This window comes from Sus scrofa, chromosome 1 (assembly GCF_054392235.1).
Source record: "Sus scrofa isolate SSC_HxYL_T2T_F1_AM1 chromosome 1, Sscrofa_HxYL_maternal_Yorkshire_Landrace_v2.0, whole genome shotgun sequence".
Classification (NCBI taxonomy): Eukaryota; Metazoa; Chordata; class Mammalia; order Artiodactyla; family Suidae; genus Sus; species Sus scrofa.
Genome location: NC_139383.1, coordinates 105,662,894 through 105,689,442, shown reverse-complemented (window position 1 = coordinate 105,689,442; position 26,549 = coordinate 105,662,894). Strand labels below are relative to the sequence as shown.

The following is a 26,549-nucleotide window of genomic DNA, read 5'->3' as shown; positions in this document are numbered from 1 at the left end:
AAAGCACTAAAATCATTAACTTGAGAAGTTCCTGTTGTGGCGCAGTGGAAACGAATCTGACTAGGAACCATGAGGTTGCAGGTTCGATCCCTGGCCTCACTCAGTGGGTTAAGGATCCGGCGTTGCCACGAGCTGTGGTGTAGGTTGCAGACATGGCTCAGATCTGGCGTTGCTGTGGCTGTGGTGTAGGTTGGCAGCTTGTAGCTCCGATTTGACCCCTAGCCTGGGAACCTCCATATGCCGTGGGAGCAGCCCTAAAAAAGGCAAAAAGACAAAAATAAAATAATAAAATAAAATAATTAGCTTGAGATGTCTGTTCTTGGTGATTCGCAGTCATCGTTTTATACTTGAATACATGTTTTTCCCAGCGAAGGAGTTCACTTGTATCCTGGCTCCTCCCTTCCCTCTTTGGAGCAGCTCCTCAGAACCATCTGAGAGGCTGTCTCCTGGGCTGTAGTCCTCAGTAGGGTCCCCGAATAAAATTTAACTCACATTTTACGTTGTGCGCTTTTCTGTCAGTTGACACCTGGGAAGTGGTGTTGATTTTCCTGAAGGTTAGGTTCTTGTCTTGTTGCGGAAGGAATTAGAAACAAGATGGAAAATGAGAAAGAAAAGTGAGGATTTATTTAAGTGAGAAATACACCCCTTAGGGAGAGGCAGGCAGAGAGGTGAGTAGCTGCCCTGCGTTTTTTGGCACCCCAGTTATATAGGGCATCCAATTGTAAGGGCAGGGCAGGATGTTCCCTGGGTAGGTGGGGTTTGGGAGTCATATGCCTTAATTTTCATCCCAGCTCCACCTTCTCCAAGGGAGGAGGCATTTTTGCTCTTATTTGGTTTTATTGGCAGTGTCATGGCATTGGCGTAGGATGGCTCCTTCTTATTTGCATAGCTAATTTTATTATAATTGTATTATAATGAGGACGTAATGAGCAACAGGTTACATTCAGACATTGGAGATTCGCCTCTTTCCCACCTTTCTTTGTCTGCCTCCAGGGCACCTATCATCCCAAAAGGTGGGGTTTCCTATCAGGCTGGAGGTTCTGGCTGTTCTGTATCTGCCCATGGACTCTGCTGTTTGTGTGATGTGTGGCTTTCTGCCACCTGGCCCTGTGCCCCCTTCTCTGCTCATGCCTAACTATCTGCCTACTCTAACACTAAGACAGAAGGAGGATGTTTCTCAGGTTGGAGATGTGAAGGTCAAAAGGTGACTTCATATCCATATTCAAGACTATTTGATCAGTTATTTAGAAAGAAACTGGAACTTCATAAGGGAACTGACGAGGGGTTTAATTTTCCTTTTCTTTCTTTCTATCTTTCTTTCTTTCTTTCTTTTTTTTTTTTTTTTGCTTTTTAGGGCTGCGCCCACCACATATGGAAGTTCTCAGGCTAGGGGTCCAATTGGAGCTGCAGTTGCCAGCCTAGGTCACAGACACAGCAACACAGATCCGAACTGTGTCTGCAACCTACACCACAGCTCACGGCAACACCAGATCCTTCACCTACTGGGCGAGGCCAAGGATCCAACCTGCGTCCTCATGGATACTAGCCAGGTTTGTTAACCACCGAACCACATGGGCATTCTGGGGTTTAAATTATAGTTCTAGTCTATAACAATAATTTTTTGGAAATGAGACCAATGGTGTAGAATCCAGTGTCTGCAGCTACCCATGCAAATGGCAACTCTAGCATCCCTGGGCATTTCTGCTCAGCGTTTACAAGACCCCCCTCATAATAGGCAAAGTGTCTCCAAACCAGGAGTCAGCCTCCTTGTTCCCACAAATACAAAGAGGCACAAAAACAGCATGTACTTATCACAACCTCCTTGAGCACATGGGTGGAATGTCACTTACATAATATGGCAGGTTGCAGTTGTGCCATATGATAGAAAATCCAGCTTTCTTAAACCAGTAGAAACCTCTAAGATCTTTCAAAAATAGGAATCTTTCCATTTTATATTGGAGACAATGCTCACAACATGAGTAATGCCCATCAGTTATCAGTCATTTAGCAGACTGTGCCAGTGTTGACATTTGTTCTCGGCTTAATTGTGCGTGAGTGTGTGTTTTAAACAATGAGGCAGCTGTCCCCATCCCTGGCAATTAGGCTATAAAAATGGTGTTTGCGGAATCTGGCAGAGCGATCAGTTCTCCATGTGTTTACTCCTTTGTGTGCAAGGCCTTCTGAGTGTTTGCTGCAGTTCTACAATCAGAATATCAATTTGGCTCAAAATGGAACCTGGTTCCCTATTAATAGAAACAACAGGGACCACAGACCTCCACGTTGCCAGATCTCCATCACAGATGCTTGTGATCATGGGCATGTGAAAGAGATTTCTTTGACTTCCTGTGGAGACAGGTTTAAGACGCCACTAGGATCCAAAGAGCAGCGTCGGCAGACTTACTCTGGACGATTTGCTAATTGTTTGCAAAGAATCAAGCGATCGAAATACCTCCCATTTAGAACAGGGTCATCCCGGAGTTCCCATCGTGGGGCAGTGGAAACAAATCCAATGGAACCATGAGGTTGATGGGTTCGACTCCTGGCCTCGTTCAGTGGGTTAAGGATCTGGCGTTGCTGTGACTGTGGCTGTGGCCAGCAGCTGTATCTCTGATTGGACCCGTAGCCTGGGAACTTCCATGTGCCGCAGGTATGGCCCTAAAAAGCAAAAAAAAAAAAAAAAAAAAAGGATGGGACCATCCCTCTGTATCTTCAGGATTGGTTCCAGGACCCTCATGGACATCAAAATCTGCCAATGCTCAAGTCCCTTATGCAAAATGGCATAGTCTGGAGTTCCTGTTGTGGCTCAGTGGGTTAAGAACCCAAATAGTATCCATGAGGATGCAGGTTCGATCCCTGGCCTCATCAGTGAGTTAAGGATCTGGAATTGCTGCAAGCTGCAGCATAGGCTGCAGATGCCGCTCAGATCTGGCATTGGTGTGGCTGTGGTATAGGCCAGCACCTTCAGCTCCACTTTGACCCCCAGCCTGGGAACTTCCCATATGCCTCAGGTGAAGCCCTAAAAGGACATAAATAAATAAATAAAATGGCATAGTGTTTGCATAAAACCTATGCACATCTCTAGATCACTCATATTACCTACTATAATGTAAATGCTATTAAATAGTTCTAAATACAAGGTAAATAAATGTAAGTAATGGCAGATGCACAGCAAATTCAAATTTTGCTTTTTGGAACTTTCTGGAATTTGAGGGCTTTTCCCCCCAAACATTTTCTAGGCCTGGTTGGTTGAATTGTGAGTTTGTGGAACCTGCAGATATGGAGGGCCAACTGTACTGCCACAGAGTGCTATCTGTGGTTAATGCCGGCATCAGTCTTCTTCGCTGCTGATTCATGTGGGTGACCAGCCACTGGGGAGAGTCAGCACCAGGGTTTAAGGCTGTTATTTCCTATTGACTATTTTGGCTCTTGGCTTAGTGGGCTTTTTGCTATTACATGAGCTAGTTAGTGTCAGCTAGGGCGGGGACCAGTTCTCATGGCAATTCTGAATAAATTACCTATGAAGAAATAACTTACTCCTTTGGAAAACTTTTAAAGTTGAACATAAGTAATCCATCGCCCAGCAGATTCACTTCTAATCCTGATACACCACAGATATGCACATATTCACCAAAGGACATGCATGGAAGTTTCCTGATGGCAGCTACGCAGATGTCCATCAACAGGAGAATAGAGGAGTTTCCCTTGTGGCTCAGTGAGTAAAGAACCTGACTAGTATCTATCAGGATGGGGCTTCCATGCCTGGTCTTACTCACTGGATGAAGGACCCAGCCTTGCCACAAACTGCAGCACACGTCGAAGATGAGGCTCAGATCCTGCGTTGCCATGGCTGTGGCGTAGGCTGGTGGCTGTGGCTGTGGCTCCAATTCGACCCCTGGCCTGGGAACTTCTATCTGCCATGGGTACAGCCCTAAAACAGACAAAAAACTAAAACCAAACCAGACCAAAACAAAACAAAACAAAACATAATGGATAAATAAGTTGTGCCTCATTTCAACAATGCTATACTCTAAACTATATCTATAAACTAACTATGACATGCAAGACATTAGTTTTCCATTGCTGTGAAACGAATTATCACAAACTTAGCAGCTGTACACAACACACGCTTACCAGCTCACAACCATGTGGGTCTTAAATCTGGGCACAGTGTAGCTGGGTTTTCTGCTGGGGGCATCACAGGCTGAAGCAGAGGTGTAGATGGTGGAGCTCAGGATCCTCTTCCAAGTTCACTTGCGTTGTTGGCAGAATTCAGGCTCTTCTTTGCAATTGGAGGACTGAAGTCCCAGGAGCCAATCTCAGCTCTTAGGGGCATCTGCAGCCTTTGACGTGTGGATGGACCTCTTGGACTTCAAAACCAACAATGAGGACGTTCCCTCGTGTCAGTCCCTCTCACAGCTCATTCTTCCTCTTCTTCTCATACTTCTTCTCATCTGCTTTTAGGGCCCATGTGATCAGGCCTACTGAGAATGAACTCCGTATCTTAAAGCCAGCTGATCTGAGCTTTACTACATTGGCAACATGCCTTTATAGCAGCATGTAGATTAATGTTCAGGTAAGAAGCTGGGAGAGGCTGTAAGGGCAAGAGAGGATGAGGAACCTTGGGACCATCTTAGAAGTCTGCCAACTACACGATAACATGGACGAATCTCTTAGTCGATGGTGGGCAAAGACAGACATGAAAGAACATGTAATGTAGGATTCCATTTGTACAAAAAGCAAGAACAGGGAGCACTGCACTTTGGTGTTACAAGTCACACAGTAGTTCCTCTTGAGAGGGTAGTAACTGGAAAGGAGCAGGAGAGGGTCATGGGGGGACTGATAATGAACTTTTTTTTTTTTTTTTAATGGTTGTACCTGTGGCAAATGGAAGTTCCCAGCCAGTGGTCAAAATGGACCTGCAGCTGAGGCCTACGGCACAACCATTGCAACACAATCTGAGCCACATCTGTAAACTACACCATGCTTATGGCAATGCCAGATCCTTAACCTGCTGAGCGAGGCTGGGGATCAAATATGCATCCTCATAGAGAAAACTTTGGGTCCTTAACTTTGGGTCCCTTCCTGTAGCCACAACAGGAACTCCATGTTTTTGTTTCTTCTTCTTCTTTTTTTTTCCCCCCTTCTCTTTAGGCCGCACCCAAGTCATATGCAAGTTTCCAGGCTAGGAGTTGAATTGGATCTACAGCTGCCAGCCTACGCCACAGTCACAGCAACATAGGAGCTGAGCCACATCTTCGACCTACGCCACAGCTCATGGCAACACCGGATCCTTAACCCACTGAGTGAGGCCAGGGATGGAACCCGAGTCTTCATAGACACTGGTCAGGTTGGTTACTGCTGAGCCACCACAGGAATTCCCAGTGTTTTTGTTTCTTGATCTATGTGCACTGGTCACGTGGCATGTGCACCTTGTGAAAACTCAGCAAGCTGTACATTTTTAGAAGAATTTGGATTTATTATTTTAAAATAGACACGTTTTGTTTTCCCAAGGAAATGTGCATCCAAATGTGCATCCAAAGAGCGGGTACCTGAGGGGTGTGGAGAATAAGCAAGATAGGAAAGGAAATAGAAGAGTGAGTTGCCTGGAGATGGTGATGGACCTTAGGAACTTTGCAAAGTGAAAGCCAACTAGATGAAGAACTAGAACACTGTTAACTTGAGTCCATGTGCCAGACCTGCTACATAATTTACGTGGCCCATTGCAAAGTGAAATACTGGAATCCTTGTTCAAAAAATAAGAATTCGAGACAGCAAGAGTGGAACATGAAGCCAGGGCTGCAAGTGGGGTATACAGCACTGGTTCCACTCCCTGGAAGCCAGCCCTGCTTGTGTGTATGGGAGAAAGAGCAACCTCTCAGATGCCAGACTTCTTGCTAGGTGAGCTACTCTGGGCAACTAGAGTTTTGAACCTAATGATTGTAAAATTGGTCAACCAGAGGCTAGGAGGTGCTAACTCATTAATATATGCAAGAGCAAGCACTTTGATGTGCAAGACACCAAACATGGAGATTATAATAATAATGGGCTTGGGCTTAATAGATACAAACTATTGCTTTTGGAATGGGTTAGCAATGAGATCCTGCTGTGTAGCACTGGGAACTATGTCTAGTCACTAATGATGGAGCATGATAATATGAGAAAATAGAACGTGTACATGTATGTGTAACTGGGTCACCATGCTGTACAGTAGAAAAAAATTGTATTGGGGAAATAACTATTAAAAATAATTAAAGGGGTAGAAGAACCCACAAGAAACTAAAAACAACAAAAAAAAGTGCCATCGAAATGTTTTTGTGTTATTTCTTTAGTTGGCTAAAAAGCCTATTGGCAATCTCATGGATAATATTTATTTGATACAGGGTCCACGGGGCTCACCTTGTGAATGGACACAGATTCCAAGATATTGGTGGAAACTGAATCATGAGATTTAACCGTGGGTTCCTGGGTCTTTCCAGTTCAACGGGCAAACAACTCAATGCGGAGACCAGCGTGTTGGACTGGCTGGAGGGCCCTGGGAGGGGGCGCCCTAGACTCATCCGGTGAGGGCTCCGTGGTGACTGCTGAGGGCACGTGACTCTCGGGCGGCAGGACACTCTGCGGTGCCAGGCTCCCAGGGCTGTCGCTGGGCGTGAGGGGGGCGGGTGAGGGGTGAAGGGGAGGATGGAAGCACAGTTAGGGGCTAGGATTTCTGAAGAGGCACGACTTCAGCATTGCATTTCGGTGTTTATTTTCCCTGATGCGCACTCTTGACACGCAGACGTTTCTAGACTTAGTGATTAAAGCTTTGGGGGACTGTGGTACCCGAAGGCGGCCAGCTGCCTGACCTAAGATTTACGAGTGGTTCCAAGGATGAGACAAGGTCCCAGTGTCTCAGTGACAACAAGGTCTTTGACGAAGAGCCGAGAGCTGCGGTTGGGGCGGGGGAGGAGTCCTGTGGCAGGGACGGAGAGACCCTGAATCGCCTCCTCGCAAGAGCTGGGCGCCCGGGGCGCGGGCGGGCAGCACCGCAGGCCATCAGCATGCAGAGCTGAGTCCTCCGTCCTTGAAGGGTTGCCCGGCTGACCTTGCTCCGCTTTCTCCGGAGAAATCTGAGAGCGCAAGGACGCGGCCACAGCGGTGACTCAGTGCCCTCCGCCCCGCATGCAAATACTCCCCTTCAGCCAGCCGGGCTCCGCAACCTCGGCTTCCCTTCCTGCCTCCTTTTTAAATTCCATGCTTCAAACCCGGCGTTTTCCGCTCCACCCCTCCCCCTCTCCATCGCTCGCCTGCGGTTAGCCAGACTGTCCCGGTGTTTTGTCCCCCACTTCCCATCTGTAGAACTGAAGGCCGACCGTCGCGCTCCCTCGCTGCGGGCCCGGGGATCAGACGTGGCCCGCCCGGGCCAGGCACAGCGCAGGGCGACCGATTCCTAAGCCGGACCGGAGGGGGCGGTGCGCGGCTCTCTCGGGCGCACAGGCGGACCTTGCCGGGGCCCAGCTCCCCATTGGCTGCCACCTCGGCAGGAGGGGCCGCCCGGGATCGGGCACCTGGCGTCGCCCCTCCGCAGGGAAACCGGAGGCTGCCGGGCACCAGCGCCGGGAGATAAAGGCTTACGGACAGAAGGCCAGGGGCTGCAGTCGAGCTCCCAGAGGCCGGCCCTGTTTGGACAGCCGCCCCGGCGCAGGCGACGCTCTGATGCCCCTGCGCCGGCTTTGCCAGCCGGAAACTTTGCGGGGAGAAGTCTCTCACCCGCTTGACCGCGCCAGAGGCGCCTGGTGGGCCGCGCGCCCCCGGGGGCCCCGCAGCCCGGCGCGTGATTGCGGGGACCCCCAGGCGTCCGGCGCCCGCCGCGCCTCGCGGTGCGAGAGCAGCCGCCAGGATGCGCTACGCGGACCCTTCGGCGAGTCGGGATTTGTTGGGGAACCGAACTTTGCTCTTCATTTTCATCTGCGCCTTCGCCTTGGTGACCTTGCTGCAACAGATCTTGTATGGCAGGAACTACATCAAGAGGTAAGAAAGTCCGAGCGCAGGTGCGGGTGCGCAGAACCTGAGGACTAGCCCTTAGGTGGCGGCCGCAGCGTCCATCACGGCGTCCCCAGGGTGAGCTGCCGTGGGGTCTGCACTTAGGCTCGAGCACCGCCGCGTTAGGTTCGGGTCACCGTGCTCCGAAGCGCGTCTCTTCTCTCAGCCGGAAGAGAACGCCTGCCCAGCGCTGACCTGAGGGGCCCGACAACTTTGTTCTGTCGTGAAAAATAGGGAATAGGTTGGAATTCCGAGCGGCCAAGCTGACAATAAATCCATTCGAATGCCCCGAACGGCGCAGGGGTCAGATCGGTGTCCCTCAATCCATAGAGCCATGGCCATTATGGTTGGCTGCTGGGGGTGGAGGGTTCAAAACAGGATAGGTTTAGCTCTTGGCTCTTGAACTTTTGTGGGGGCCCTTGGGGAAAAAAGCATATCCGCCCCCCCCCCCCCCCGACGAGTGCCACACTAGCTGGGGGCTAGTGGGCCAGGACGATGCGACAGAGGTAGTGAATTCTTATAAACCAGTAACCCCTGGATCTGTGAAACTCACAACCTGGTTACTTCTGAAACAGCTGGTTCTTTCCCATCCTTCTGCAGAAGGTCAGATCTGCAGCAAAAGTTAACCCTCCCCTCCTGGGCTCTGCTCCCAACCCACCTTATCCACAGGCAAACTCCTTTAAGAGAAGGAGCAGAAACTCAGGCGCAGCCTCAGTCCCTGTGTCTGCACAAAGTGTAAGAGATATCAACTGTTTTCTTTGGCCCTCCCTGCTGGCTGAGGGGGAGACGCTTTGGGTCACTCTGCCTGGTTCCAGAGCCTGGGGAGGGGGCTGCCCTAGGATCCTCCCATTTCGGAGCCTCTTTGGGAAAGAGCCCACCTTTCTTTTCTGCTGGGGGGTTTTTCTTTTGCTTTCGGCGTCTCCAACTCTCGATGTCCCTCCCCCCAGGCTGATAGAAAACAAAATGCCTGGCTGGCAGCATAAACATCCCAGCCTCTTCTCTGAACTTCCAGATAATAAAGCAGTTGTTCTCTTTTCATCCTTTGGATACCACATCAGTCATTTGTGCCCCTACTCTGGGCTGCACCCAGGGATGGGAGAGTGACATTGCTGCTGGGGCTCAGCTCCGAGGAGGAAAGGCCAGTGGTTGGGCCATTTCCTGCTCCACGGCCCAGAGCTGAGCAGGATGAGGCCCCTGAGCCAGGACATTTGTTTCCAACCCACCACTGCTTCTGACCTTCCCAGAGAGCTTTCTTCTCGGGTTGAGGGCAGCTGACGAGCTCTGGGTGTCGCCTGGCTTGCTAGAGCCCACTGGGTCTGCCTCTTTTGATTCCTGCCACTCCCAAATGACCCTGTGCTAGGACAGCTGGGCCCCAAATGACCTGCTTGCTGCAGCCCCACCGGCCACTGTCTGCTGCACTTGCTCCTCAGCAGGGTGGCTCTGGGTTCCTGCCCCCTGCTGACACCTACCCAGAGCTGCCGGCGCTGTCCCGGCTGTCCGGGATCCCCGCTGTGGGAGAATATTTGACCCTGTGACAAACGGCTGCTCAGCTTCTAAGTGCTTGCCCTGGCATGCCCTTCCTGATCCTGGGTTGATGGGCCAGCTGCATGGAGTTCACGGGTATACCAGTTGTTTCCTACTCTCTCTCAGAGACCCTGACCCGCTCAGTCTCAGAGCCTGGCCTTCCTCCAAGAAATAGGTGAATCCCATCAAGCAAGCAAAACTTGCACATACTCCATCCTGGAGGGACACTGTGGGGTCTTTAAAAAAGATGATGTGGTCCTGGTGTTCAAGGGGCTTGACCTCTCCTTGGGGAGGCAAGATGGCCACAGATGAGATAGGAAGTGAGTGTGAGAATATTTGAGGAGGGAGGCACCACTGGGCTGGAGTTGTTATGGAAGACTGCCTGGAGGAGGTGGGACTGAGTGGGTCCATGAAGAAAGAAGATTTGGGTAGATGGAGGGGACGCACACATCCAGACTGAAGCGGGCAGGAGCAAAGGTGCAGAGATTTAGCACCAACTCCTCTCACCTCTCCTGGTCTGGTCCTATCTGCACTGTAAATCATTGTCTTAATCATTGCTTAGGTGTTCCTGGAGGCTGCCCTGACCCTGGGCCAAGTTGTGGCTGCCACACTGGTGCATGAAGAGCACCTGTTTACCCACCTAGTTTCCTGTACATCTCATAATTGTAATGAATTGACTTGACGAGATTATTGGTCTATCTCCTGTCTAGCAACACTCAACACTTGAGTGTTCCTCCAGCAGATGTCCTGGAACAGCCTGCCTCACAGTTACCTGCATGGCCCTTAAAATGCAGGTTATCGGGCCCCTGCCCGGGGGTGGAATCCCGTATTCTGGCTTTTTAACAAGCTCCCCAGATGATTTGTAAGAGGCTCCATCGGCTGCTCTAGGCCTCTGGTTCTCAATCAAGGGCAGAGTTGTGCCCCGGGCAATGGTTGTCACAGTGGGAGAGAAGAGCATCTGACATCTTGAGGGCAGAGGGCAGAGGCCAGGGAGATGGCTCAGGATGCTGCCCTAAGAGCCTGCCCACCATGAGAACGTCTTTTCCAGCCCCAGACTTGTCAGCAGCACTGAGGGGGAGAAACCCTGCTCTAGAGGAAAGCTCCATGAGGTAGGGTTTCTCTGTTTTGTGCCTGGCTGTGCCCCGAGCACTCAATATGGTGCCTGGCACATAGCAAATTCTCAAATATTCGATAGTGAGGAAGTGAATGAAAGGGGTATGTGCGTGCCCGCCCACAGGGGTAGGAATTGCAGGAGACTCAGTGAAGACGTGGATCCCACCGGTGTAAGGGGGACTGTAGGGAAGGAGGGGACAGATGTGACACTGGGTCAGTGGCTTCAGTGAAATGCCTTGTGGGTTAGGAAGGACAATTTGAATTTGGTTCTTTAGGCCATAGGGAGCCACATGTGATCCTTGAGTAGAGTAGTGGTGTGATTAAAGCCACTAGAAGAAAGGCTCTCTGGGCCTTGTAAGGAAGGGTTAGAAAAGAGGAGAGGCAGGAGCTGTTGTCACAGCTGAGTCAAAAGTCAGGAGAACATGGCACTGGGGGCAGATCCACTTTGGAGCCAGGGATTCATGCAGGTGGCCATTCTCTGCTTCTGTGTTGAGCTGGGTCCAGAGCCTTCATTGTTTGACATGATACAAAGAGCCCAGGGACACAAAGAGGGCCAGCTGTTGCAGTGAGATTCAGGGACAGATTGCTGGAAGGAGGTGGGGGTGTGAGTCAGTGTGCCTTCTTTCTTCAGGGCCCTGGCCTCTCCTGTGCTGTACAGTAGGCACTTTGAGGAAGCGGGTGCAGGAGGAGGGAGCGGCTGGGGCAGTGCAGGTGGCTCAGTGGGCTCAGGATCTCTCCTGAAGAAGGTGCGCAAGAAACAAAGCTGTGAATTGTATTGGGGAAATAACAATAAAAAAATAAATAAATGAAAAAAGAAACAAAGCTGTGAAGTGTGTTCCTAATGTTTCCTGGCTTCATGTCTGTTTTTTTTTTTTTTTTTTTTTTTTTTTGCTTTTTAGGGCCACACCCGCGGCATATGGAGGTTGCGTCAGAGCTGCAGCTGCCGGCTTTACACCACGGCCACAGCAACGCCAGATCCAAGCTGCGTCTGCAACCTACACCACAGCTCACAGCAACACCAGATCCTTAACCCACTGAGCGAGGCCAGGGATTGAACCTGCATCCTCATGGTTACTAGTCGGATTTGTTTTGGCTGTGCCACAATGGGAACACCCCGTGTCTGTTCTTGATTGAACAAATGCTTAATGAAGATTTTTTCCCCTCTGAATGCCACAAGGGTGTGCAAGACAGACAGTCCAGGGTCCTTGGGAGGTCACAGTCTATGGGGAAGACAGAAAGGTACATAACACATACATAAGCCACTCTGAAGGTGTGGACAAGGATGTGGAGGGAGCCCTATTGAATCAGGATGTCTTTAGTGTGAATGGGGGCGTTTGAAGGGAATATAAGGAAAGGAGAATGACCCAAAAGATTATAGGGAGCTAAGGAGTTCCCACTGTGGCACAGTGGGTTAAGCATCTGATGTTGCCACAGCTGTGGTGTAGGTCGAAGCTGTGGCTCAGATTCGATCCTTGGCCCGAGAACTTCTATAAGCTGATGTGGAAAAAGGTGGAAGGGAGGGGGTTGAAACCCTGTTTGAACAAGGTTTTGAAAGTTCAGAGGAGGTAGTTCCCATCATGGTGCAGTGGAAACGAATCTGACTAGGAACCATGAGGTTGCGGGTTCAATCCCTGGCCTTGCTCAGTTGGTTAAGGATCTGGCATTGCTGTGAGCTGTGGTGTAGGTTGCTGTGGCTGTGGTGTAGGCTGGCAGCTGTAGCTCCCATTGGACCTCTAGCCTGGGAACCTCCATATGCCGTGGGTGTGGCCCTAAAAAGGCCAAAAAAAAAAAAAGGTTCAGGGGAGACTTGAGTAATTCTGTGTAACTCGTGTGTAGCTGGGGGCTGGATTGTGGAGCACTAAGTGGGAAATATGTGCGAAGGAGTTTGTCTGGAGGAAAGAGGGCAGATCGAGATGAAAACTGCTTGGACTCTTCAAGTCAGTCTACCTGGAGCTATCCAGCATCTCGTTGGAAGGGAGCTCAGGAGCTGTGGGTGGACAAGAGCCAGACCCACATTGGAGATTTTGGAGTCACTGAGCATCAGAATCAGCCTGAGTTCCTGCTGTGGCACAGTGGGTTAAGAATCAGCAGCAGCTCAGGTTGCTGCAGAGGCGAGAGTTCAATCCCTGGCCCTATGCAGTAGGTTAAAGGATCTGTTGCATAGGTCACAGCTGCAGCTCAGATTCAATCCCTGACCCGGGGAACTTCCATCAGCAGTTTTCCAACTTTTATGATTATTATCCACAGTAGGAAATGTGTCATACCCAGGGAGCCAGAACACACATACACATCTGTCTGAAACAAACATTTTGTGGAGACAATATTTGGCCTTATTATCAGAAATTCACTTTATATTTTCTTTATTGTTGTTGTTGTTGTTGTTGTTGCTATTTCTTGGGCCGCTCCCACGGCATATGGAGGTTCCCAGGCTAGGGGTTGAATCGGAGCTGCAGCCACCGGCCTACTCCAGAGCCACAGCAACGCAGGATCTGAGCCGCGTCTGCAACCTACACCACAGCTCACAGCAATGCCGGATTGTTAACCCACTGAGCAAGGGCAGAGACCGAACCCACAACCTCATGGCACTTTATATTTTCTATTGTACTTCATTAAAAAAAGCCTGTTTTGGGAGTTTCCGTTGTGGCTCAGCAGTAACAAACCTAACTAGTATTCATGAGGATGCGGGTTTGATCTTGGCCTCTCTCAGTGGGTTAAGGATCCAGTGTTGCCATGACCTGTGGTGTAGGTTGCAGATAAGGCTTGGATCCTGCATTGCTGTGTGTTGCTGGCAGCTGCAGCTCTGTTTAGTCCCTAGCCTGGGAACTTCCATATACTGCCGGTTTGCTGCCACTGGCCCCACCCCCACCAAAAAAACAGACAGAAAAAAAAATCCTGTTTTATGTCATTAAAAAAACAAATTCAGCCTTAAAAGGAAGGAAATTCTGATCCTTGCTGCAACATGGGTGAACCTTGAACACATTATACTAAGTGAAATAAGCCAGTCACAAAAGGACTAATAATGTATGGTTCCCCTTATAGAGTAGTCAGATTCATAATGGCAGAAAGTAGAATGGTTGCCAGGGGCTGCAGGGTGAAGGAACAGGAAGTCACTGTTTAATAGGGATAGAGTTTCAGTTTGGGAAGATAAAATAGATGATGATGATAATAATGATAGTTGCACAGGAGTTCCCCTCATGGTTCCACTAGCATCAAATGAAGACAAATCTGACTAGCATCCATGAAGATGCAGGTTCGCTCCCTGGCCTCACTCAGTGGGTTAAGTATCTGGCATTGCTGTGCCTCTGGCGTAGGCCAGCAGCTACAGCTCCAATTCGACTCCTAGCCTGGGAACCTCCGTATGCTGCGGGTTCAGCCCTAAAAAGACAATAACAATAATAATAATAGTTGCACACCAACGTGGCTGTGCTGAATATCACTGAACAGAACACTTAAAAATGGTTACAATGGTAAATTTTATGTTATGTGTACTTTTATACATTAAAAACAATTCTGGGGGCAAACCACTGAATTGATTGTATAACCTATTGGTTGAAACATGTCCCATGTGATGGAATTGGATGATGTCACCCAGGAGAGAGCAGAGTGAAAGATGATGATGAGCAGGGCCACTCAGGAGAGTCTTGAGGGCTGCCTGCACCCAAGGACTTGAGAGAGAAGAACTGGCATGGGAGCTGAGGCTGCAGGGAGGTGGAAGGAAGAAGTTAAGGAGACAATGAATAAGGCACCAGGCTGAGAGTGGGCAACCATGACAGAGGGATTGGGTAGGAAGGGGCAGTTTGGGGATGAATGTTGGGGACAAGAATCGATAGAAGGATTTTCTAGAATAAAGGGCATGGAAGTTGTCCTCTCTTCCTTTGATCCCTCTGCTACTCAAAATCTCATTTGTTGGTGTTAAAATATTCACATGGACTCATATCCCTAGAGGGTTAAGGGCATCATTGGTACTTTAACAGGGGTAGGGAAAGGGCAGTGTTTCAATTTTTTTTTTTTTAAAGGTAGAAAGGACATTGTGTGAGCTGGGCTCAACCTGCCATTTAAACTTAATCTCAGAGGATGATCAGATAGGCATGGGCCTTGAAGTGTCCCCGTTCAATGTCTATTAGTGGAGCTTTATCATTCTCTATAAAGAATTTGAAAATTTTTGTTAGATTTATTTCTAGCTGCATAGTTGTTACTGCTGTGGTAAAAAGCATCTTTAAAAGATTCTATTTTCGGAGTTCCTGTTGCACCTTAGCAGAAAACGAATCTACCAGCATCCTTGAGGACGCAGGTTCAATCCCTGGCCTTGCTGAGTGGGTTAAGGATCCAGCGTTGCCACAAGCTGTGGCCAGTTGTGGCTCTGATCTGATGTTGCTGTGGCTGTGGCTGTGGTAAACTGTTACAGTTCTGATTCAACCCCCAACCTGGGAACCTCCATATGCCACGGGTGCTGCCCTAAAAAAAGACCAAAAAAAAAAAAAAGATTGTATTTTCTAATCATATGTAGCTTGTATATAGAAGTACAGGTTTTTTTGTATATCAATTTTGTAATCAGCAAGCTTGAGGATGATAATAATAATCAACACATAATGATGATAATTTATCTGTAGAGTCTCCTGGGATTTCTATGTAGACCTTTTTTTTTTTCTTTCATTACAACACTTATACCTTAATTTATTTTTCTTACATTGCTGTTCTGGCTAGGACCTTTGATATCATATTCAATTAAAATGTCACAGTGAATATCCTGGCCTTAATCTTGACTTTTTTCTTAAATTTAAAAATTTTTATTTTATTTTTAATTTTTTTGTCTTTTTGTCTTTTGAGGGCTGCACCCATGGCATATGGAGGTTCCCAGGCCAGGGGTCGAATTGGAGCTATTGCTGCCAGCCTACGTTACAGCCACAGCCACGCAGGATCTGAGCCGCATCTGCGACCTGCACCACAGTTCATGGCAACGCCAGATCCTTAACCCACTGAGCGAGGCCAGGGATTGAACCCGCAACCTCATGTTTCCTCGTGGGATTCATTTCCACTGTGCCACGCCGAGAACTCCCTTACATTTTTTTAAAGAATGGCTTTATTGGAATATACCCATAAAATCCACCCATCCATAAATTCATAGACGTCACCCTTTCACGGTATATAATTAAATGGTTTATAGTATATTCACGCAGTTTAATATATTCACACGGCCTCCATCACCACAATCAATTGTAGAATATTTTCCTTACTGCCCCCCAAAAGCCCTGTACCCCTTAGCCTTCACACCCTAGTACCCCTGTTCCTTCCAGCACTAGGAAGGAATAAATGCACTAATCTAGTGTCTGTCTCTATAGATTTGTCTATTTTGGACATTTCATATAAATATAAATGTACAGTATGTGGTCCTGTGTGACTGGCATCTTTCGCTCACTAATCATAATATTTTCCAGGTCCATCCATGTTACAGTCTGTGTCAGTACATCATTTCTTTCTATTTACAAATACTATTCCATTTATGGATATGCCACATTTTGTTAATGAATTAATGATGGAATTTGGGTGTTTTCCGTATTTTTGCTATTATGAATCAGGTTGCTGTGAGCATTTGTGTACAAGTTTTTGTGTGGACATGTGTTTTCATTTCTCCTGGTAGGTAGGTATATACCTACAAGTAGAGTTGCTGGGTCATGTGGTAACTTTGTTTTACCCTTTGAGGAATTGCCAAAGTGGTTGCACCATGTTACATGCCCTCCAGTAGTGTATGAGGATGCCAATTGGAAACACTTGCTATTATCCGTCCTTTTGATCATAGTCATCTTAGTGGTTTTGAAGTGGTATTTCATTGTGGGTTTGATTTTGCATTTCCCTGATGGCTGGGAATGTGGAGCATCCTTCTGTGTTAGAATATTTGTATAGAATATTCTCTTTGGAGAAATGTCTATTTAGATTCTTTGCCCACTGTTAAATTGCATGATTTGTCTCTGTTACTGAGTTTTAAGTGTTCCTTATAGGTTCCAAGTATAAGTCCCTCGTCAGATGTATGATTTGAAAAACATTTCTCCCATTTTATAGATTGTCTTTCATTTTCACGAAGATGTCCTTTACAGCATGAAAGTTTTAATCCCAATGAACTCCAATTCATCTACCTTTTTTCACTGCATACTTGTGCTTTAGGAGTCATATCTAAAAACCATTGTTTGTTTCCAATATACAATGTCACAAAGATTTATCCCTATTTTTTTCTAAGAGTTTGTATAGTTCTAGCTCTTATATTGTGTCCTTTGATCCATTCTGAATTAATTTTTGTATATGGTGTCGTTAATCCTGATTTTAAAGTGAATGGTGGTAAGGTGTCACCACTGAGTCTGTCTGCTTAGTTGTTTTGTTTTTGTTGTTGTTTTGTAGATATCTTCTACTAGGGAAAAGAAGATCCTCTCGTGGAGCGTGCTAAAAAGTTTTGCTTTATTTTATTGTTTTACTGTGTTTGGATATTAATCTTAATCAGGTGCTTTTTCTGCATTTATTGGATGATGTGTATCTTCTTCTTTACTTTTTTGATGTGGTAATTATATTAATAGATGTTAAACTTATAGAGATAAGCCCAACTTGTTCATGGTACATCATTTATTTTATTTTATTCATTTCATTTCATTTTTCTTACTTTGTAGGGCTGCACCTGCGGCATATGGAAGGGATCAAATCAGAGCTGCAGCTGCCAGCCTACGCTATAGCCAAAGCAACACGGGATCTGAGGTGGTCTGCAACCTACATCATAGCTCATGGCAACGCTGGATCCTTACCCCTTGAGCAGGGCCAGGAGTCAAACCTGCATTGTCACATACACTAGTCGGGTTTGTAACCCATTGAACTACAATGGGAACTCCGCATCATTTATTTTATATGATGTGAGATTTTGTTGACTGATATTTTTATTTAGGATATTGTATCTCATGTTCTTTTTTGTTTGTTTGTTTGTTTTTGCACCTGCGACATATGGAAGTTCCCGGGCTAGGGATCAAACCCATGCCACAGCAGAAACCCAAGCCACTGCATTTACAACGCTGGATTCTTAGTCCATTGTGCCACAAGAGAGCTCCTGTATCTCGTGTTCTTGAATGATATTGCCATGTCATTTTCTTTTTTAAAAGCTGTCTTTGTCTTGTTTTAAAACCAGTTTTGTATAATGAGTTGGAAATGTTTCCTCTTTATTCTCTGGAATGATTTATGCAAATTTGACATCTATTTTTTGAAAGCTTAGTAGAATTCATTTATAAAGACACCTGCAGCTAATGTTTTCCTCATGGGAATACTTTAAATTACTAATTATTTTTCTTTAATGGTTCAAGACTATTTAAATTTTTTTATTTCCTCAATCAATTTTTTGTAAATTGTTTTTTCCAGAAAAATTTCAAAACATTTCAGATTTATTCATACAAAATCCATAATATTCTCTGTTACATCTTGTGTTTTGGCCCTTTTTTATTCCTAATATCATTTATTTATTTTCTATTTTAAAATAAATATTATTAAGTGACAAGCTTTGGGTTTTGTTGGTTTTTGTCTTGTATCTTTGCTTTCTATTTCATTAATTTTTATGCTTTGGTTTTATTCTACTATTCTTTTTCTAACTTCTTAAGTTTGGTGCCTGTCTCTTTAATTTTCAGTCTGTAGTATCTTCCAGTGTTAAACTTTTAAGGTTATAAAACTTTGGAGTTCCCGTCGTGGCTCAGTGGTTAACGAGCCTGACTAGTAGCCATGAGGTTTCAGGTTCGATCCCTGGCTTCGCTCAGTGGGTTAAGGATCAGGTGTTGCTGTGAGCTGTGGTGTAGGTTGCAGACTCGGCTTGGATCCCGAGTTTCTGTGACTGTTGCGTAGGCCAGCAGCTGTAGCTCCAATTTGACCTCTAGCCTGGGAACCTCCATATGTTGCCCTCAAAAGACAAAAGACAAAAAACAAAAACAAAAACAAAAACAAAAAAAACTTCCTCTAAGAAATTCTCTGGTTATATCCATATGTTTTGGAATGATGGTGATGGTGATAACAGCAATCCAGTATTGTTTTGTATTTACCATGTTCCAGGTACCAGTTTAAGTTACCACACTGAATTCTAACAAGAAGTAATACATATGATTAATGTTTTCATTTAATAGGTGAAGAAACTGAGGCATAGTGAGGTTAAGTAATTTGTTCAAGGTCATACAGCTTGTAACTAGCAGAAATATTTTCATCATCTTCAATGACAAGTATTTTATATTTTATAGTTGCTGTCAGGATTTATTTTTGCTCATAAAGTTAGAAATGTTTTAAAATTTCCAAATACTTTGATTTGGAAAGTTGTTTATTTGTGGTTGTTTGCTTATCTTTTTGAACTTTTAACCTAAATGCATTGTGATAAGAGAACATGGTATTTGTAGTGCTTGATTCTTTGAAATTTGTTGAGATTTTTCTTTATGGTCTCTGTGGTTGACTTTCGTGAATATTATGTGTGTACTTGAAAAAAATGGAATTCTGTCCTTGTGAGGTGTGGTATTCTTCCATGTCTTTTTGATCAAGTCATTTTGTATTTTTTAATCTTCTGCATCCTTGTTGGGTTTTTGTGGTTGCTCACGTGTTGTGTCAATTTCTAAAAGATGTATATTGAAGTGTTCCTCTGTGATAGTGGATTTATCTCTGTTTCTCGCTATTTGCTTACCAACCTTTACCTTGTGCATTTTGCAGTGATGTTATGCATACTAGTTTAGATATATAGTCTTCCTAGTGAACTGAATCAATTATTACAGTGTAGTGACTTTCTAGTAATACTTTGAGCCTTAAAGTTGATGTTGTCTAATATTAATATAGTGAGACAGCTTTCATTTGGTTAGTATTTGCTTGTCATAACTGTCTTTATCCTTTTCCCCCAACATTTCCATGTCTTTCTTCCCATGTCTCTGTAACCAGCATATAGTTACAATTTTTATATCTAGCCCAACAATCTTTTATGTTTTACCTGGAAAGTTTAGTGTATCTACATTTAATGTAATTACCAATGATTACCATTGAATGGTAGAATGTAATTTCTATCATTAAAAAAAATATATATATATGTGTTTTATGTTGCTTTTTTTCCTGTCCTGCCTTTGGATTATTTGCATTTTCCTGGCTGTAGGAGGAGGTTTCTTGCTTGCTTGCTCGCTTTTTTTTTTTTTTTTAAGTGCAGCTCTTGAGGCATATGGAAGTTCCCAGGCTAGGAACTGAATCAGAACTGCAGCTGTCGGCCTACGCCACAGCTCACAGCAATGCTGGATCCTTGGGAATATGAGAATATGACTGGGAATATCACTGAATCCCAGAGAGCTGGAAGGCTGTCAGTTCTCGGCACCCCCAGCAGGGAGGGAAGAAATCCTGAAGGAGCACCTGCCATAGAGAGATTTTCAGTCTGCCATTTTGCTAGAAATGGAAGTCCTCGAATGTCTCCATCCAGATTGTGCTCCCTAAACAAAAGTCTAACCCCCATGATCAGCCTGTGCCTGAAGCCCTACTCTTAAAGCAGAACATTACCTCTGCCAGCCAAGGTCCTTGACTCTGTGCCTTTACCCACACTGTGTCCCCACCTGCTGTGCCTTTAAGGCTGTCTCTCTGCCAGTCCAAATCCTGCTTCTCCTTCTGTTCTCAGCCCACAGTGTGCTTCCCCTGCTCTGAATTCACAACGCTAGTGCTGCCTATACTCAGCCCAGTCTGCCCAGTGCTGTGCTGCTGCTTTCTGTACGACTGCACAGCAGGCAGGAGCCGAGGCTGTGCCTGCCTTGTCCTGCCTCCCATAGATTGGCCTCCTCTATATGCTGTCTTTCCTCCAGACTTTCTCTCTCCTATGCCGTGAGCATGCAGATCTGGGCTGCCTGCATGTGGCTGGTGCAGGCCCAAGACTTGAGGATATGAAACTGGGTCAAGGAAAAGTACAGTCACTTTGTTCTCTATCTCAAGTGTGCTTTTGAAGGTTCTCACCACTGATCAACTCTCCCTCTACTGGGGGACAAGTCCTTGCTCTCTCTCTCTTTTTTTTCCGAACGTGCCCACAGCATGTGGAAGTTCCCAGGCCAGGGACTGAACACACACCACAGCCATAGGTGTGACAATGCCAGATCCTTAACTTGCTAAGTTGCCAGGGAACTCCCAAAGCCCTCTGTTCTATTGCCTGGAGAAATAGGTGCAGTTCCAGGAGATGGGGTCCTTGGGAACCAGAAGATCTTCCTGGGATGATCCTGGAAGGGGAGGGTGCCTAGTGGGGACAGGATGGAGGTGGAGGGCACCCCAGAGAAGGGGAAAGGGCTGAGTGGACTGCCGCCTGGGGTCTGTGCTTCAGAATAACTACAGTTTTGCTGGTCAGAGCAAGTTTTGATGGAGCACCTGCTGTAAGGCTGGGACTGGAAGGAGGCAAGCAAGGCACCCAGGGGTCAAAGTTTAAGGAGGCTCCCTCTCAGGTGTCGACCCTGTGCTTGCATGAGCTGGAGTGTGGGGTCACCCTTGATATTGTGCCCTGGGTGTCTTGCCTGCCTCATGCTAGTCCTGGTTGAGGGCTCTCTGTGCCCAGCCTGTGCCTGCAGGTGGTGCATATTGATGAGCCTCCTGTCCCTTCCCCAGATGTCCCTCAGGGACACATGGCTGCCCTGTCACTCCTCACCCTTGCTCATCTCTCTGTTTTTTTTTTTTTTTTTTTTTTTTTTTTTTTTTTTTTTTTTTTTTTTTACATTTGTACTTTCCAGGAACATTTTACCTCTTAGAGGATCTAGTTTCTCCTCTTTGACTTATCCAGGCCCATTTATTTTTCGTCATCATTATTTTTTTTAAGGATTGCTTTTGGCTATTTGGAGTCTTTGGTGTTTCCATACACATTTTAAAATATTTTGTTCTTGTTCTGTGAAAAATGCCATTGGTAATTTGGTAGGGATTGCATTGAATCTGTAGATTGCCTTGGTAATAGTAGAGTCATTTTGATAATACTGATTCTTCCAATCCAGGAACATGATATATCTTTCCATCTGTTTGTGTCAGCTTCAGTTTCTTTCGACAACGTTTTATAGTTTACAGAGTACAGTTTTCTTATCTAATAACCTCTCAGCCAATAATCCTCTAATTTAGCTCTTAACCCTATGTATAGGGACTCTCCCTCCATCCCCCACACATACACCTACAAGTGATGGATTCATCAGGTAATTCTATGAATTATTGACATCGTTAAGGACTCATGAGCCAGGCTCTAACCTAAGCAGATAATCTTCCAGGAGGATTATTGCATTGAATCCTCACAATAGTCCTGTTATACAGATACAATCATCTTCATTTAATACTCAGACAAGATTAGTAACTTAATGTAAGTTCACCCAGCTTGTAAGACCCTTGTAAGAAATATTTTATTTATCTCTGGATTCCTGGGACCTGGCACAGTGCCTGACATTAATTACTGAGTGAATGATACACACAAAGGGAATCCCAAAACTTTTCCCCAGCAGTCATTGATGTCTATTAGACGCTCATTCAGCTTTGTGCTGGGGAGAGGGGACTAAAGAATTATTAGGTACAATACATGTCCTTAAGAAACTTCCAGAACAGTGAAAGAGACAAACACAAAAAAATAGGTCAGGTGGTATGTGAATAAATTCCTAACTGTGTGGCATAGACTGTAAATCTTGAAGGTTTCAGAGGAGACAGCAATCAGGGTGGTGTGTAGCCAGGCCCTCAGAGAAGTCATGGGTTTCAGAGACTCAATTTGGGGTGACTCTGCTGGGGAAGGCAGGCTGGGTTGAGGCTGGAGGAGCAGGTGCAGGAAACCACTGATGGCTTTTTCATTTTTCTTCATTCCTTGGTGCTCTGAGACCATGGCCTCTCTGGTCTTGGTCCAGTTTTATGCGGTGTGCATGTGTGGCCAAAATGCTCTCTTTTCTTCCTACTCTGATGACTTTGGTCCCAGGCCAGGCTCTGCCATCTCCTTTGAGTTGGGTGCACAAGTCCTGCAGAGGCCCTGGACTGTGGCGGGTGGAAGTGAGGCAGGTAAACCAGGAGGTGTGTGTGTGCAACGTGCCACATAGAAGGGGATGGTGTTATTGGGGGGAAAATATACCCAAATCTGCAGATGCTTAGGCTCCTCACAGTCAGCCCGCCACATCTGTGGCTTCGATACCCACAGCTTCAACCAATCGCAGATGTAGAACCAGCCCATGTGGAGGGCTGGCTGGACCACAGTCTGGGGGTTTAAACAACAGAGTGCTCTTGTCACAGTTTTGGCTGAAGTCTCTAAGATCAAGGTTCTGGTAGGGTGGGTTCCTTCTTCTTCTTCTTCTTTTTTGTCTTTTTAGGGCTGCACCTGTGGCACATGGACGTTCCCAGTCTAGGGGTCTGATCAGAGCTGGAGCTGCAGGCCTATGCCATAGCCACAGCAATGCTGGATCCTTAACCCACTGAGTGAGGCCAGGGATTGAATCCCCGTCCTCATGGATACTAGTCTGGTTCTTAACCCACTGAGCCACGATGGGAATTCCCTAGGGTAGGTTCCTCTGGCAGCGGTAAGGGAGCATCTGTTCCATGCCTCTCCTATTACTTCTGGTGGTTTTCTGGTAATTTTTGGCATTCCTTGCTTTGTAGATCTCTGCCTTCATCTTAACATGGCTCTCTCCCTGTGTACGTGTCTGTGTCCAAATTTCCCTTTTTTATAACACCAGTCATATTGGATTAGGGGTCTACTGTACTCCAGTATGACCTTATCTTAATTTAGCTAATTACATCTGCAACACCTCTATTTCCAAATAAGTTCACTCTGAAATTAGAATTTTAACATAACACATTGTTTTAAAATTTTAGTTTAATTATTATTATTATTTTTTCTGGCTGCCCCACAGCATATGGACTTCCCAGGACAGGAATCATACCTGAGCCATAGTTGTGACCTACACCACAGATGCAGCAACGCTGGATCCCTGGATCCCTAACTGTGCCTGGCCAAAGATCAAGCTTGCAAGCCAGTGCTTCAGAGTTGCCACCGATCCCATTGTGCCACAGCAGGAACTCTTAACATACAAATTTTTCTGAGAAGGGTATACAATTCAATGCATAACAGTTAAAGGAACTAACATGAGTGATGGCTAGAGTGGGAATGAAATGACTGGAAAAGTTGAGCTGGACTGGGGGAGCAGTGTGGGGTGCTAACCTCAGAGGCACCTCCACATGTAGAATCAGGGCCCTGTCATAGGATGGAGAATGTAGAATTCATGGGAGCTTGGCATTCCTGTTGTGGCTCAGTGGGTTAAGAATCTAACACAGTGTCCCTGAGGCCTCGAGTTCAATCCCTGGCCTCAATGAGTAGGTTAAAGACCCTGTGTTTCTGCCAGCTGCAGTGAAGGTCAAAGATGCAGCTCAGATCCCATGTAGCTGTGGCTCCAATTCGACCCCTAGCCTGGGAACTTCTGTATGTTGCAGGTGCAGCCCTAAAAAAAAAAAAAAAAAAAAAGAATTAGTGGGAGCTCCTGACAGAGAGAGTGGTTAGAAAGAATGCTTGGACGAGTGTCTGAGGTGACCTCCCCCCATGTCCTCATTACTCCACTGCCACCCAAGGAGGGAGGGGGTCCCCACTTTGCTCACTGCGGTGCACTGTTTGGGGCCTGGGTGCACCCCTATGACCCCTCATGCTTCTCTTGCAGGTGGCTCCCCCCAACTTGAAATAAATGTTGACCAGATATTAAACAAGGAGTTGGAAGGGGTGTGACATTTTTGAATGGCCTAGGGTGCCCACTCCATTTTTTGTTTGTTTGTTTTATTGAAGTATAATTGATTTACAAGGTTGTGATAATTTCTGCTGTACAACAAAGTGATTCAGTTATACATAGACACACATCCATTCTTTTTCAGTTTCTTCTCCCATGTAGATTATCCCAGAATGTTAGGTGGAGTTTCCTGTGCTGTACAGTGGGTCCCTGTTGGCCATCATTCCGTATACCACAGTGTACAAATGCCAGTCCCAAACCCCCAGCCCATTTTCCCCCTGCCATCTGTCCTCTTTGTTTTCAAAGTCTGTGAGTCTGTTTCTGTTCTGCAAATAAGTCCATTTGTGTCCTTTTTAAGATTCAAATGAATGGCATTATTTAATTCTTTTTTATGGCTGAGTAATATTCCATTGTATGTATGTACCACATCTTTATCCATTCCCCTGTTGATGGATACTTAGGTTGCTTCCATGTCTTGGCTATTGTAAATAGTGCTGTAATGAACATTGGGGTGCATGTATCTTTTTGAATTATGGTTTTCTCTGGACAGATGCCCAGAAATGGGATTGCTATACCATATGGTAGTTCTATTTTTAGTTTTTTGAGGAACCTAAGGTGCCTACTCTTGTGGGTCTGGCCCTGACAGTGGAGGTGTGGAATGCCAGGCCAGGACTGGTGCCAGGGAGCCGGACTTCTCTGTGGGGCAAAAGCTAGGGTAGGGGCGGGGAGGCTGCCCCAGAGCTGTGCCCAGAGCTTGTCTGGTTTCTGTCTCTGGACCCCTCCCATGGCTGGTGCCCATGTGCACACCCTCCCCTGCCCTCTCTTGGCACTGGCAGTCCTTGGACTCACCCTGGGCCACTCCTTAGCCAGAGGCCCCTGAAGAACCACAGATGGCCTTAGAATCCAGGATGCTCTCTGGCACCAGGAGTCCCAGGCCTGGGCACTTTCAAAGACACCAGCCCTCTGGCACCTGCCTGCAGATTCTCACTCACTCCAGTGCCCACCACTTGCCGCACCAGCCTCCTCGTTCCCCCTGGGATGGAGAACATGGGGCGTCAGCCTGGGAGGTGCCCTGTATTCTTGTCCTCCCTCGGGATGCTTCCACCTGCAGCATCTTTTCTGTTGCCCCTAATGAAAGGCTCCACAGGAAAAGCCTGGGGAAGCAACCCACTTCCCTTTCCCCTGAGGCTCTTCTCTGGGTGGGGGTTGGGGGGGGTGTGACCATGAAGGAAATAATGTGAGTCACTAGTGAGTCAGGACGGAGAATGGGCGGGTGAGGGAATTTGTGGAACCTGGTAATTATGTCCATTGATCCCTCTGAAAAGGCTTCCCAGCTGGCAGATGCTTCCGCTCTGATCTGGGCGGGAAGGTCCCGCATCTTCTCCAAGAGCATCTTCCTGACCATGCCCCTCCCCCAGCTCCTTCTGTGGACCTGGGGACAGTGAGGGACTGTGGGAGGTGTGTAAGAGCAATCTGGGGGGCCAAGCTGAGTTCTTTGCTCAGAAGGTAACATTAGTCACCTCCCTCTTAGATGGCTTTGAGGGGCCACAGAAAGATGGAGTTCCCATCGTGACTCAGTGGAAATGAATCCGACTAGTAACCATGAGGTTGCGGATTCAATCCCTGGCCTCGCTCAGTGGGTTAAGGAGCCAGCGTTGCCGTGAGCTGTGGTGTAGTCTCAGACATGGCTTGGATCTGGCATTGCTGTGGCTGTGATGTAGGCCAGTAGCTACAGCTCTGATTGGACCCCTAGCCTGGGAACCTCCATATACTGTGGGTGCAGCCCTGAAAAGCAAAAAAGGAAAGGTGACACTGCTTCTCTGAACTCATGCTTTGTCACCTGCCACCTGCCCTGGATTCCTTGCCAGCCTCAGAACAAGCCACGGTGCTCAGGCCTCCGGCCCCTGCAGATGCCAGTCCTCTTCTGGAACATTCGTCTCTGGGGTCCATTTGTTCCCTTATCACCTACTTCCTGTCCTGCTCAGACGTCATATTCTCAGAGAGAAGCCCACCCCATGAGGAATAGTTCCTCACCCCCCAACTCTGTATCCCTGTCCACCCTTATTTTGGTTCCCATAGCAATTCTCACCATCTGACACGTTACATGTTATGTTAGGTTGCCTGTTAGCTTATCTATCTCCCTCTAGTCAAAACTGTGTTGCTGGGGCAGGG

At 46.7% G+C, this 26,549-nt stretch overlaps 1 protein-coding gene and 1 long non-coding RNA gene across 7 annotated transcripts in view; one reads left to right on the top strand and one right to left on the bottom strand.

Annotated features, from left to right (window-relative positions):
- Positions 1-319: 319 nt before the first annotated feature.
- On the bottom strand, positions 320-7,714 carry LOC146406268 (uncharacterized). Its single transcript, XR_014808284.1, has 3 exons — positions 6,397-7,714; positions 4,132-5,549; positions 320-567 (listed from the first exon to the last, which is right to left on the bottom strand). It is a non-coding gene; the product is annotated as an uncharacterized LOC146406268 (long non-coding RNA).
- ST8SIA5 (ST8 alpha-N-acetyl-neuraminide alpha-2,8-sialyltransferase 5) overlaps positions 7,569-26,549 on the top strand; it is a 78,868-nt gene continuing 59,887 nt past the window's right edge. For all 6 annotated transcript variants that reach the window (XM_084964992.1, XM_021092612.2, XM_021092609.2 and 3 more), the window contains exon 1: positions 7,569-8,010. In XM_084964992.1, coding sequence (XP_084821118.1) covers positions 7,880-8,010 — 131 coding nt within the window. In that variant the 5' untranslated portion in view covers positions 7,569-7,879. The remainder of the gene's footprint in view (positions 8,011-26,549) is intronic.